At 37.6% G+C, this 12,218-nt stretch overlaps 1 protein-coding gene across 1 annotated transcript in view; it reads left to right on the top strand.

Annotated features, from left to right (window-relative positions):
• Positions 1-12,218, top strand: part of LOC134535373 (dynein axonemal heavy chain 7-like) — a 145,720-nt gene that overhangs the window by 61,073 nt on the left and 72,429 nt on the right. The window contains exons 22-28 of the mRNA XM_063374446.1: positions 1,540-1,705; positions 1,789-1,940; positions 3,382-3,630; positions 4,687-4,847; positions 6,841-7,012; positions 10,239-10,418; positions 11,858-11,989. Coding sequence (XP_063230516.1) covers positions 1,540-1,705; positions 1,789-1,940; positions 3,382-3,630; positions 4,687-4,847; positions 6,841-7,012; positions 10,239-10,418; positions 11,858-11,989 — 1,212 coding nt within the window. The remainder of the gene's footprint in view (positions 1-1,539; positions 1,706-1,788; positions 1,941-3,381; positions 3,631-4,686; positions 4,848-6,840; positions 7,013-10,238; positions 10,419-11,857; positions 11,990-12,218) is intronic.

Below are 12,218 nucleotides of genomic sequence, written 5' to 3'. Positions count from 1 at the left end.
GTTTAGCTAGCTGTGTCCATGAATTTGTTCCCATGGAATAATTTTAAAGTAATATGTGCAAAAAGAAATAAGATGTCCGTCTTTGTGAGAATGATGTAACTTATCGGGATGAAAAGTGTTTAAAATGTTTTTTCTCAAGATCTATATTACTAGCATTCTAATTTTCATCAAAATCCATTTAATGAGATTAGGGAGTTGCTGTAAAAATAACAAACTTAAAAAAATATATTTTAAATTGTAGTCATGTTTCTGTATCGTTTATGGATAATAAATATTATTTTGTAAATGTATGTATTCATTTTATGCTTATTATCTCTATTAGAGGATCATTATTTATATATAGAAGATGAGGGTAACAACAATATGATCATTTAAAAAAAATAAGGCACATTCAAATTGCACAGTATCTAGGTCAAGCCTTGTTCCTCACTTATTATGGCCAGTTGCATTATTCTGCTCTTATATCTGCAATCCAATGATCTTAGCCTAAGATTGATCTAAGAATCATTCCTCTAAACATTGCACCAACACACACTGGGACTACATGATCTTTGTTCGCATGAACTATTGTTCATGCATTTCCTGTTGTATATGTGTAAGTGAAAGACGTGACGTCAGGGATGTTAGAGGTATGAGGTTGGTAGTCAGTGTGTGTAATGATGGCGGCGGGTGATGTACATGAGGTGCTTGTACAATGTATGTATCGAGAGACAAGTGTAAAATAAAAAGAGAGAACAAAACAAAACATTTCCAATCTGCGGCAACAGGCAGCAGCAGTTTCTGAGAAATGTTGGGTGCATTTCTATAGGCGGGCTGGATTATTTGAGTGTCTACAATAGATTGTGACACAGCGAGCAAAAGACTGATGCGATTGCCAGAAGATAGCAGCACTTATAGTCACTGCCTCATATTTTGATGAAAACAAGTAGTGGCGTTTTAAGTCAATACAAAATGAACCAGTCGGAAATATGAATAGTATTTGTCTAAAAAAAGCTTCTTTTTAATATGAAAAGTAATCATGAACATATAAAATATTAAAACAGTAAACTAAAATAACAAGAATTTCAAAAATTTAAACTATGGGTAAGAATTTGTATTTTAAAAGCGTTATAATAAGAGATCCGTGACCAAGTAAATAAATGTTTTGAACTTTGGTACAATTTTGGTAAAATTTTGTATGAAATTTGAATCTAAAATGTCAAAATATTATATTTTTTTTTATGTTTTGAATTACATTTTAGTATGGTTTATTAACTTGCATTTCAGTGTTATATTAAATGCTTTTCATTGTTTTTTTGGTTTTATTGCAAATCCCCATATAATCTGGTTCCTAGAAATAGGGAATGCGCTTTTTAAGTAAGATAGATAGAAGTATTGTTAATAAGCTGAAAGATGCACATTTGAATCTTAGCTTTGGTTTAAAAAACAGGGATTGCAATCTCCGTTGTTTTAGAAGGATACTTCAGTTCATGTATAGATAATTGCTATTCATTCAGTGATTTTCAAGTACTTGATGCCCTTGTGTGTGTGTCTTTGCAGGCCTTATTTCGACCAGTGGCCATGATGGTGCCCGATTTCGTCACCATATCAGAAATAGTGCTCATGTCTTACGGGCTCAACGACGTGCATAACTTGGCTCTGAAACTCGTAACAACATTCAGATTGTGCGCAGAGCTTCTTTCTGCGCAACATCACTATGACAATGGTGGGTTGGTGTTGCAGATAAGCAAAGGGAACTGAAATTATTTTTGCTTGGGTACCTAATTACTTTATGCTTTTCTTTTTTAGGTTTAAGACCAATCACAACAGTTCTTTCTGCTTTCGGACTTCATAAAGCTTGCGAAAATGGCTCTGGGATGGCAGATGATGTCCTAATGCTTCAAGCTATTAATGATGTGTGCCTTTCCAAGTTTGTTGGAGAGGACTTGATGCTTTTTAAGGTACATCAATATTCAGATGTAGGCTACTGTACCAGTACATCTACGGCAGCACTAGTTGATGTTGTTCCAATCATTTGAAGAGAGTTAGTTAATTTAATGACAGATCATGTCTAATGGTTTCTAACTTTAAAATAACTAGTAACTTGTTTGATTGACAGTCTTCTGAGAAAAAAGTTACATTATGTTCTGCATCATGAAGTGAGAAAAAGAATAAGTTATAAAAATTGTTTTGATTAGTTTCAACCAATCTAAATCTACTAGCTGTTGTGTTCGTGATAGAGCAGTCATTTATTGGTTTTGTTACAAACCTTTTTAATGTGTACAATTGTGTTAGTTTTTTTTTATAATTTTTCACGTGGGATTTTTAAATTTATGTTTTACCTATGATGCATACTTTTTTGCATATATATCTTTTAAACAGATGCATACATTTTGCACTTATATGTTTAAGTACACACAACACAAATTAGTTTATTTTGTGTCATGTTTATTATTGTGTGAGAAACCAAAGCTAACATGGCTTTAAATGATTCTAATACTAATGTTTTCTGATGACTACAATTTGAATAATCACCATTGAATGTATCCTATCTGTAGGAAATTTTTATACAAATACATTTATACATTTTTTTTAAATACATATTTTCTATACATATTTTTTGATATGCAGCTTTAGGTACTCAGTTAAATACATTATTAATGATATTCATTTACATTAATGTTAATGTTTGTTTTTAGTGAAAAGTTAGGGACAGGAAAATTGTTGTTTGAGGTTGGTTGGTCGTACTTCTGAAATCCTGCGGAAATTTTTATACAAATATATTTATACTTTTTTTTTTTTAATTTTTCTATACATATTTTTTGATATGCAGCATTAGGTACTCAGTCAAATACATTATTAATGATATTCATTTACATTAATGTTAATGTTTGTTTTTAGTGAAAATTTAGGGACAGGAAAATTGTTGTTTGAGGTTGGTTAGTCGTACTTCTCGAATGCTGCAGAAATTTTTATACAAATTAATTTATACTTTTTTTTTTTTAATTTTTCTATACATATTTTTTGATATGCAGCATTAGGTACTCAGTCAAATACATTATTAATGATATTCATTTACATTAATGTTAATGTTTGTTTTTAGTGAAAATTTAGGGACAGGAAAATTGTTGTTTGAGGTTGGTTAGTCGTACTTCTCGAATGCTGCGGAAATTTTTATACAAATTCATTTATACTTTTTTTTTTTTAATTTTTCTATACATATTTTTTGATATGCAGCATTAGGTACTCAGTTAAATACATTATTAATGATATTCATTTACATTAATGTTAATGTTTTTTTTTTTAGTGAAAATTTAGGGACGGGCAAATCGTTGTTTGAGGTTAGTTGTTGGTCGTACTTCTGGAATGCTACGTCCACACCGAGTGACGTGCTTCTTCCAGTCGCTTCTGTCCGACGTGTTCCCGGGCGCGGAGACGCCGCCGCGCGACCGCTCCGCGCTGGGGGCGGCCGTGGAGGAGGCGTGCCGGGAGCACAACCTGCAGTGCACGGCGCCGTTCCTCGAGGCGGTGGAGCGGCTGCGCCAGCAGCTGGGCGTGCGGCAGGGCGTCGTGGTCGTGGGCCAGCCGTTCACCGGGAAGACGTCCGCGTACCGGGTGCTGGCGACGGCCCTCGGCCTCCTGGAGGACCGGGTGAGCGTTCCCTCCCCCCTCTCGGTCCCGGGTCCCTGGCCGGATCCCACCGGGCGGAGACGAACGAGAACCTGTCGGACCCGCGGACGACGTTCGTCGTTCCTGTTTTTTGCAAGGGCAAGTGGTGGGTCCCCCTCGGTGAGATCTTCCTAATTCCTGGTTGGACTCGGGGCCCCACTGTCTCTCCTCCCGTCCCCCCCTTTCCCCGCCCGTGTCTTCAGGGATTCACTGCCCCCCTTCTTTTCGTACCTTGATCTCCGAGTGGTGATACTGGCCATTGGAAAGAAATTGAAGACGCGAACACAAAATATTATTTTTTAAAACTACTGCAAATTCTTAAGTTTAAGGTCATAATTGGAGCAGTTAAATAAAATTCACGTTCAAATGTCACTGATTTGCGGGATATTCAACAGTTTTGTATTTGGATGGCTTTTATATGAAAAGGACCAATACAATTTTATTTATTTATTTTAGTTACCTACACAAAGTGCGTAAGAAACCTATAGAGTTTGTTTATACAAATAGAACTAAAATCCTTTTGTCCTGTCCTGTGATCTGCAATGCACTTAACCAACCACCATCTAGCTAGATTTAGTACAACAAATTATAACTTTAAAACCTATGTTCTCAGTCTCATGCCTTAATATAAAAGCTGTCCATGTAGTGTATAAAATAAACTAAGTGGTGTTTTAAGTTCCTGACATGGGTGAATAAATAAATAATTAAAAATATTTTTTATATTTTCTGATTTTTTTTATACATAACTGTATGATAAAAAAACTAAAGATACAAATATATTAGGTGTATCAGAAAAAAAAACCTCTACATTTAACTTGGTATTTTACATCTTTCATTTATGTTGTTGTTTTACACTGCTTTGTTTAATATTTGTTTCTCTTAACAGCTACCATACTGCTTGCTGGTCTGTTCTTTTTGGAGTACGTATTGTATTAGGTATTAGGGGCAGCAGAGAGATGGGTATTAGTACTTGATAGTTTTCCTGGACTCTATCAAACTATGTTTTAGTAACGTGAAATGTTCCTGGCTGTGCTGTAGGGTGTGGAAGGGGAGCATCATGTGCAGATAACTGTGATCAATGCAAAGTCTCTCACGTTGAGCCAGCTGTATGGTCAGTTTGATCCCGTAACGCACGAGTGGTCAGATGGTGTCATTGGTACCAGTCTCAGGCAGTTCGCCTCATCTACATCTCTTGATAGGTCAGTATTGTCATTGAAAACATTTATCCATACACCTGCCCCTCAAAGTAACGCTGTTAGATTTGAGCAGTTTTGAACTTCAGACTTCAATAAATTATGGCATGATTTGAAGTAGTGCAGTCATAGTTTAAGTAGCGTGAATTATTTCTATGCACGCATAATGGCAACAGTATATGTGTAACTTTTAAATACAGTAGAATCCCGCTGATGCGACCCCTCACGGTTCCCGGAAAAACGGACTTATAAACGGAATGGTCGCAATAGAGAATTCGGGCCAATTCCCCCCCCCCCCCCTCACGATATATATCCAAATACATAAAATACTCGCGCTAAATGAATTCGCGTCACGCGAGTTCGGCTATGCTAGCCGGCTGGTTGTTATTTTCGTTCAAAACGTGGCGAAGGAACTTGTGTGGATCAGGTAGAAAACATTCGGCTATAAACAAAAGATATATGAACAATGCTGTCCTGAAATGCTGTGACATATTTTGGAGTAGATAATCACCGCGACAGACCGACAGGATGTGCTCCCGCCCTGCCGTCAGCGATGTTTATTTTGACAGCTCAAGCAATTATCTTTTCCACGTCCCTTCGTCCCTTCGCAGTGTAAAAAAAAAAAGAAAAAAAAAAAACACGCCGACAGTTTCTCACGCAGAAGGTTGAAATAAGGGAGGGAATGTGTTGAAATGTTTGTTGAAAAAGGAGGGGGGGGGGGGTTGTTTTTACATGGTTTGTGGCTCTGGGAGGGATGAGCCTTGAAGAATTAGCAGGGGATGGGAGAGGCAAGCGTCACGCCACGTATGACGTCAAGCCGCCGGGCGGGTAAGATAACATGACAGCTGAGACGGCTTTACGTGCGATAGTGGAGGCGACGAGCTCAGCTAGACACTGCCGCGTGGACAGTCTAGAGGGGTGGTATCTATTTTTAGCCGTCTTTTGTATGCTTGCCCGCTTACAGTACAGCTCCCGCCAAGATAAACGTGAACACATAACGCTCAACAAAGTGTAACAGACTTGTTTTTCAGCCGATTTTACTCAAATTTTCGACTTTCTCTGCTTAAATTTTTCACGGTTTCTCAAAAAACGGTCCTATAAACGGAATGGACGCATCAGAGGGGGGTCGCATCGGCGGGATTCTACTGTACAATGCAACAAATTAATAATGTAACTAATCAGCAAACAATATTTTTCTCATTCCTTAAAAGCTATTGGCTCTGATGAAGGTCCGAGTGTTCAGCCAAAGTTTTATGTTAGGCCATCCCGTATGTCAGCAGCAGCTCTGGAGAGAAAAGTCAGAAGCTTTTATGGCTAGTTTACCTTGCACTTTCTAGGATGCACTAGTGGAAAATCATGGGAGACACACATTTATTAAACAGCAATGTCAGATTACATTTACAGGTTAAATAATCTTTCTAATAATACAAAACATTTAGCTTATGTTTTTTTTATATCTTATTAGAACTGAAATATATCTTCTATATTAATAACATTATTATTTGGTTCAGCCACTTCATTCTCTCGATTATCCTGGAATTGAAGCTGTTTGGTTACAATTTAATTTATCGCAAAACAAATTTTTTATTCTCGGTAATATCTACTTGTCTCCTCAAACATCACCAAATACCTATCTTATTTATATTTTTAGGCCTCAGAAGATGAAGTTATTGCATATCAAAATATTGGTGATTTTGATGTTCCTGGTGTTGATTGGACTAACAAAAACTGTTCAAATTGTACATGGAATTTAATATATTCTAAAAGGATGTTTTTGTGATTCAAGTTAAGTTTTGATTAATAATGTTGTCTAATTTCATGTTTTATTAGCATTTTGTGCTTCATGGTGTACTAAGTTGCATTTTGATGTTATATTTTGACATGCTTTTCAGTGTTATTTTGGTTTTATCACAATTCACAATTTAATCTTTTCCCTAGTCATTACATTCTGAGCATATTTAGATAACATGGCTGACAACTTGCTCCTGTGCATTGACAGGAAATGGCTTGTGTTTGATGGTCCTGTGGACTCGATGTGGATTGAGAATCTCAACACTGTCTTGGACGACAACAGAAGGCTGTCCCTCATGTCTGGAGAAGTGATACCTCTCAGGAAAATCACTAACCTTATCTTCGAGACCACGGATGTGAGCTCTGTCACTCCTGCCACGGTAAGTCTAAATTTGAAGTTTTGATAAAATGGTAGTGCAAATTTAAATTTAATATTTAAATTAAATTAAACATAAAAAAATTAAAAAAAAACTTGAATTAAAATGTAATTAAGTAAATTTTTTAATAAAGTTTTAGAATTTTTTCCAATGTATTTGATAATAATTACTGAATTTAAAGATTGCTGACATAAATTAAAATTGCAGACTCAGTTTTTTGTAAAGGTTTTATTAAAAAAAATGAAGTAATTTTTTATAAATTTAACATTTATCTCGATTTTTTTGGATAGTAATAACGGATATTCAAGATGGTGACCAAAATTAAAAATGGCGGAATCTGTATGTATCAAATAAATTTACTGTCATCAGAACTGAACAAGTATCTAAAATTTCAGGTCTCTAGTTCAAGCGGAAGTGGTTTGAATTTAACTTGCAAGATTTGAACTTTCTGTGTGTAACCTTGGGATGTAAAATTGTTTTTCGCCCCCCTGTTTTTTGGAATAATGGTTGCGTGTTTAAAACTTAAGTCAGAAGAAGATGTCAGTTTATTTATTTTTTGGTGCTTACTCTCTGAAGTGCTAGTAGAACTGATGAATTGGTGTAATGTAAAATATACTACATCATTAGCTTATAAAGTTGATACGTATAAAACCATAATTTAAAAATCTGTTGTAGAAATCAAGAATTGAGGGGTGGCATTATTGTGAAGTAGTATATTGTATTTCACATTTTGTTCTATTATAATATTTTAAAATACAGTAGAATCCCGCCGATTCGACCCCCCTCTGATGCGTCCATTCCGTTTATACAACCGTTTTTTGAGAAACCGTGAAAAATTTGAGCAGAGAAAGTCGAAAATTTGAGTAAAATCGGCTGAAAAACAAGTCTGTTACACTTTGTTGGGCGCTATGTGTTCACGTTTATCTTGGCGAGCGCTGTACTGTAAGCAGGCAGGCATATAAAAGACGGCTAAAAATAGATACCACCCCTCTAGATTGTCCACGCTAGCCAATAATGGTAAACTGTGCGCATCACCTGATAGCATCTACGCGCGCATCACCTGATAGCATCTACGCGCGCGTCTATTGCCGTCCCGGTCCCGTGCCATTGTCTTGCGACTGGTTAGTGTGATCTTGCCAGCTGCATCTCAGGTCTCACTGGCCACACAAAGCTGTGTTCACTGTGTTAACGATGTCGCCAGGTGTTTGGTTCTCGGCTATTTTTCTTTAACATCACTGACTTCGCACACGCGCAGATAAACAAAAACAAATTGCGTGGAATTATGCTATACACCTCGGACTCACATACAGCGAACAATGGGTACCGATAAATACTTGCGCTAAGTGAATTCGCGTCACGCGAGTTCGGCTATGCTAGCCGGCTTGTGATTATTTTCATTCAAAACGTGGCGAAGTAACTTGTGTGGATCAGGTAGAAAACATTCGGCTATAAACGAAAGATATAAGAACAACGATATCTTGAAATGCTGTGACATGTTTTTGGAGTAGATAATCACAGCGACAGATGGACAGGATGCGCTCCTGCCCTAGCCGTCAGCGATGATTAATTTGGGAGCTCAAGCAATTATCTTTTCCACGTCCCTTCACAGCGTAAAAAAAGAAAAAGAAAAAAAAAACACGTTGGAATGCAGATGGAAAAGTAACTATGCAGTAAAATAAAAATATTTACGGCCCTGCTAAATTTTTCTATTCAATAAAATTCGAGGTATTAGTGATTTTTCAGCAGAAACTGCTGTGTGACTAATAAACAAATTGTATCATAACTTATAAAGTATTTATTAACGGCGAAGGACAGTCGTATAAGCCCATAAAAATATTTATTTTACCGAGAATGGACTATACAACCTGGCTTTTGTCGCACGCGGTGTGGGAGGGGAGGAGGATGCTGACAGTTTCTCACGCAGAAGGTTGAAAAGGGAGGGACTGTGTTGAAATGTTAGTTGGAAAATGGTGGGGGGGGGGGGGGGGGGTAGGGGAGGGGGGGTGTTTTTACATGGTTTGTGGCTCTGGGAGGGATTAACTTTGAAGAATTAGCAGGGGATGGAGAGGTAAGTCTCACGTCACGTATGACAAGCCGCCGCTACCGCCCCTGAATTCTCTATTGCGACCATTCCATTTATAAGTCCGTTTTTCCGGAAACCATGAGGGGTCGCTTCAGCGGGATTCTACTGTACAGCTCTTATTGCAATTGATAAACACTATAATAATTTCAGATATTTTTGTGTATGATTTATGAATCATCAGTATATTTCTGCAGTAAGACTTGGACAAAGAAACTTGGTAGTAATTTATCAATGAAAAAAAATGCAGAAGATGGACTTAATTCCAGAGGATTTCGACAAAATGGTTTATCTATGGCCATTATCATTTAAGCATCACATTAATTTGGCGAGAGTCATTGGTAACTTTAACACAGTCCTTGATGTGACATAAATTTATGAGTTACGAGTTGGTACCTGATTTTTTTGGAGCACACTATAATGGTGGAGGTCTGGTCGCCTTAAACCCTTTGCTTCAGCTTAACTATGCGACACCAAAAACCCCTACATTCACAATTAACCCTATGTTTTTGTTGTTTATTTTGGCAAACGTACTGACCATGGCATACATTGCCGGTAGAAACTCTTGAGTGTAGACTAATTCTACTCATGGGATTACTTGGGTGTAGACTACTTGTGGTCTTGTATATACTTGGGTGTAAAATACTTGTACTCTTGGGTGCACTTGGATGTAGACTACTTCTACTCATGGGATTACTTGGGTGTAGACTACTCGTGGTCTTGTATATACTTGGGTGTAAACTACTTGTACTCTTGGGTGTACTTGGATGTAGTATAATATGTGTACTACTTGGGTGTAGACTACTTGTACTCGTGGGTGTACTTGGGTGTAGACTACTCGTACACTGGTGGAGAGTCGACAGTTTTAGGTTTAGTTCTTGGCAGGTGGGAGATTATTTTTAAGAGACAATAATTTTGGTTAAAATCAGAAAATTAAAGTTGGAGTTTGTTGCATTACACATGCTAGTCACAAAAATGTGTCTCTCCTGAAATATGATTTTTTTTTTTCGGTGTTGGGCCCCCATAAATGTGTTACTAAACAGTTTGCAAGCACGCTGTACGTTTGGGATATTTAGATATTAGTGCTTGTAAGAGCTTGTGCAAGTGTGACCGCCCGGGCTCGCGACCGAGGAAGGCATGCGGTGGCAGGTGTCACGCTGCGTGTTCGTGCACCTGGCCGAGGCGACGCTGGGCTGGGAGCCGCTCCTCCACTCCTGGCTGGCCAGCCTGCCCGCGACGGTGGGCGACGCCAACAGGGACCTTATCCGCCACATGTTCCTGCGCTTCTGCCCGCCGCTGCTGTTCTTCGTCAGGCACGGCGGGGTGCAGGTACCGCGCTTGTGATCGCAGACGCTCGGAGATAGGCCTCGTCATGTTGACAAACTAATGGTTTTCTACATGGCGATTAAATGCATCATAGCAACCAGGGGCGGCAAACATGTTGGATTCGCAAGGGGGGCCCGCAGAAATTCTTGGGGGGAGGGGGGGGGGGGCTCAAATGGCTCGAGAGTTTCGTGCGTGGGTTTACACCGACACAAGTCATCCCTCCATAGGTTGCTTGTTTGTTGTATACTGCCCTTATTTCGGCCTATATGAATTTAATAAGCAGAAAAGTTTAAAATATACAGAACATTTTCCATAAAACATAGTTTTAACATTTATGTTCATTAACCCCGTTTCACAGTCACGATTTTGCAAGTTATTAAGGGGCTTCTTCATTCCTGGGGGGCCCGGGCCCTCTAGCCAACCTCCCTCCGGGTTCTACGCCCATGATAGCAACTTAACTCATTTACTGGTTCACTTAGGAAACTGTCTCTGCCGATTAATTGTACTCTCATCCTTTCATACACACATGAGCAGTACGTAGCACAAATATGGATGTGAAGAAAACATGGATAGTTTTTAATGAAATTTCTACCACTAGATCCTCTTTTTTTTGTTTCCCTTAAGACAGAGTTACCATCCACTCAACAAAATATTCTTTTCATTTGTATGATAAAGCAAAATAAACTTCTAAAAAACTTTCAAGCAAGCATACAGATGCTCATCTGTACTTATAAAATAAAATTGGATGTTGGTATATATGTATAATGTTGATAAACTCCTACACTGTTTGACCGATTGCCATGAAAGTTGGCACATGAAAGTGTTTTTTTCATGGAGAAGGTATTTATGCTATCCATTTTTTGGAAACTTGCCAATAGATAGCGCTGCAGAGCATCAACTTCTAAACTGTTCAACTGATCATAGGTCATAGACATACAAATGGTAATTGTGTGTCATTTCTCTATGTCCACCACACTGTCATATAGCTCTATGTTCAGCCCGGCAATGCCGTGTACTCCAGCTATGCTATTTGTAGGCAAATGACATTTATATCATACACAATTAAACTATCTTTGGACATCTTATCTGTCAATAAACATTAAATATTAGCAATAATTTGAAAATAAAACAAATATACACAGGCAAGACAATGTCTGCTTATTTCTGCTAGTATTCTTTACATTTTATTAATTTATATGTTTAGAAAACACATTACCCATGTACAGTATTAGCTAGAACATTTTAATGTGCATGTTCAACAAATACCTACACACAATGCTTACATAAATAACTTAGAAGGTATCAATAAAAAATACCTATTTATATGAATAGCTATTTTTATTTTATGCTTAGCCTTGTCTCTCATTTGGTTATACCATTTCTTCTCATGATATCTGATTTTATTTTTGTTTCTCACTGATGTTTGCTGTGTGTGTTGAAAGGAGCTGTCTCAGACATTGGACGCCAACTTGGTTCAGAGCACGATGAACCTCCTGGATTGCTTCTTAGATGATTTCCAGAATCCTGATTTTGCTGGACAAATATCGGAGCTGGATATGAGGGCTCAGCTAGAGGTGAGTGGTCATTCCAAAACAATAATTTTTTAGTCTGTATATTACGAGTACAACACATTATTGATTTGATTTTCTCATATATTCTGAGAGGAAATATATTTGTTAAAAGATGTTAAAAAGAATATTTACTATTGTTACTTGTGGGGTAACATGTCTGGAAAGGATTGCATGATTAATTAACTACAGTTTTATTTATTAACTAATATTTATTTACACTATTTGTTAAATT

Source organism: Bacillus rossius, chromosome 8 (assembly GCF_032445375.1).
Source record: "Bacillus rossius redtenbacheri isolate Brsri chromosome 8, Brsri_v3, whole genome shotgun sequence".
Lineage (NCBI taxonomy): Eukaryota > Metazoa > Arthropoda > Insecta > Phasmatodea > Bacillidae > Bacillus > Bacillus rossius.
The sequence above is the reverse complement of the archived record's forward strand: the minus strand, read 5'-3'. Positions and strand labels throughout refer to the sequence as shown.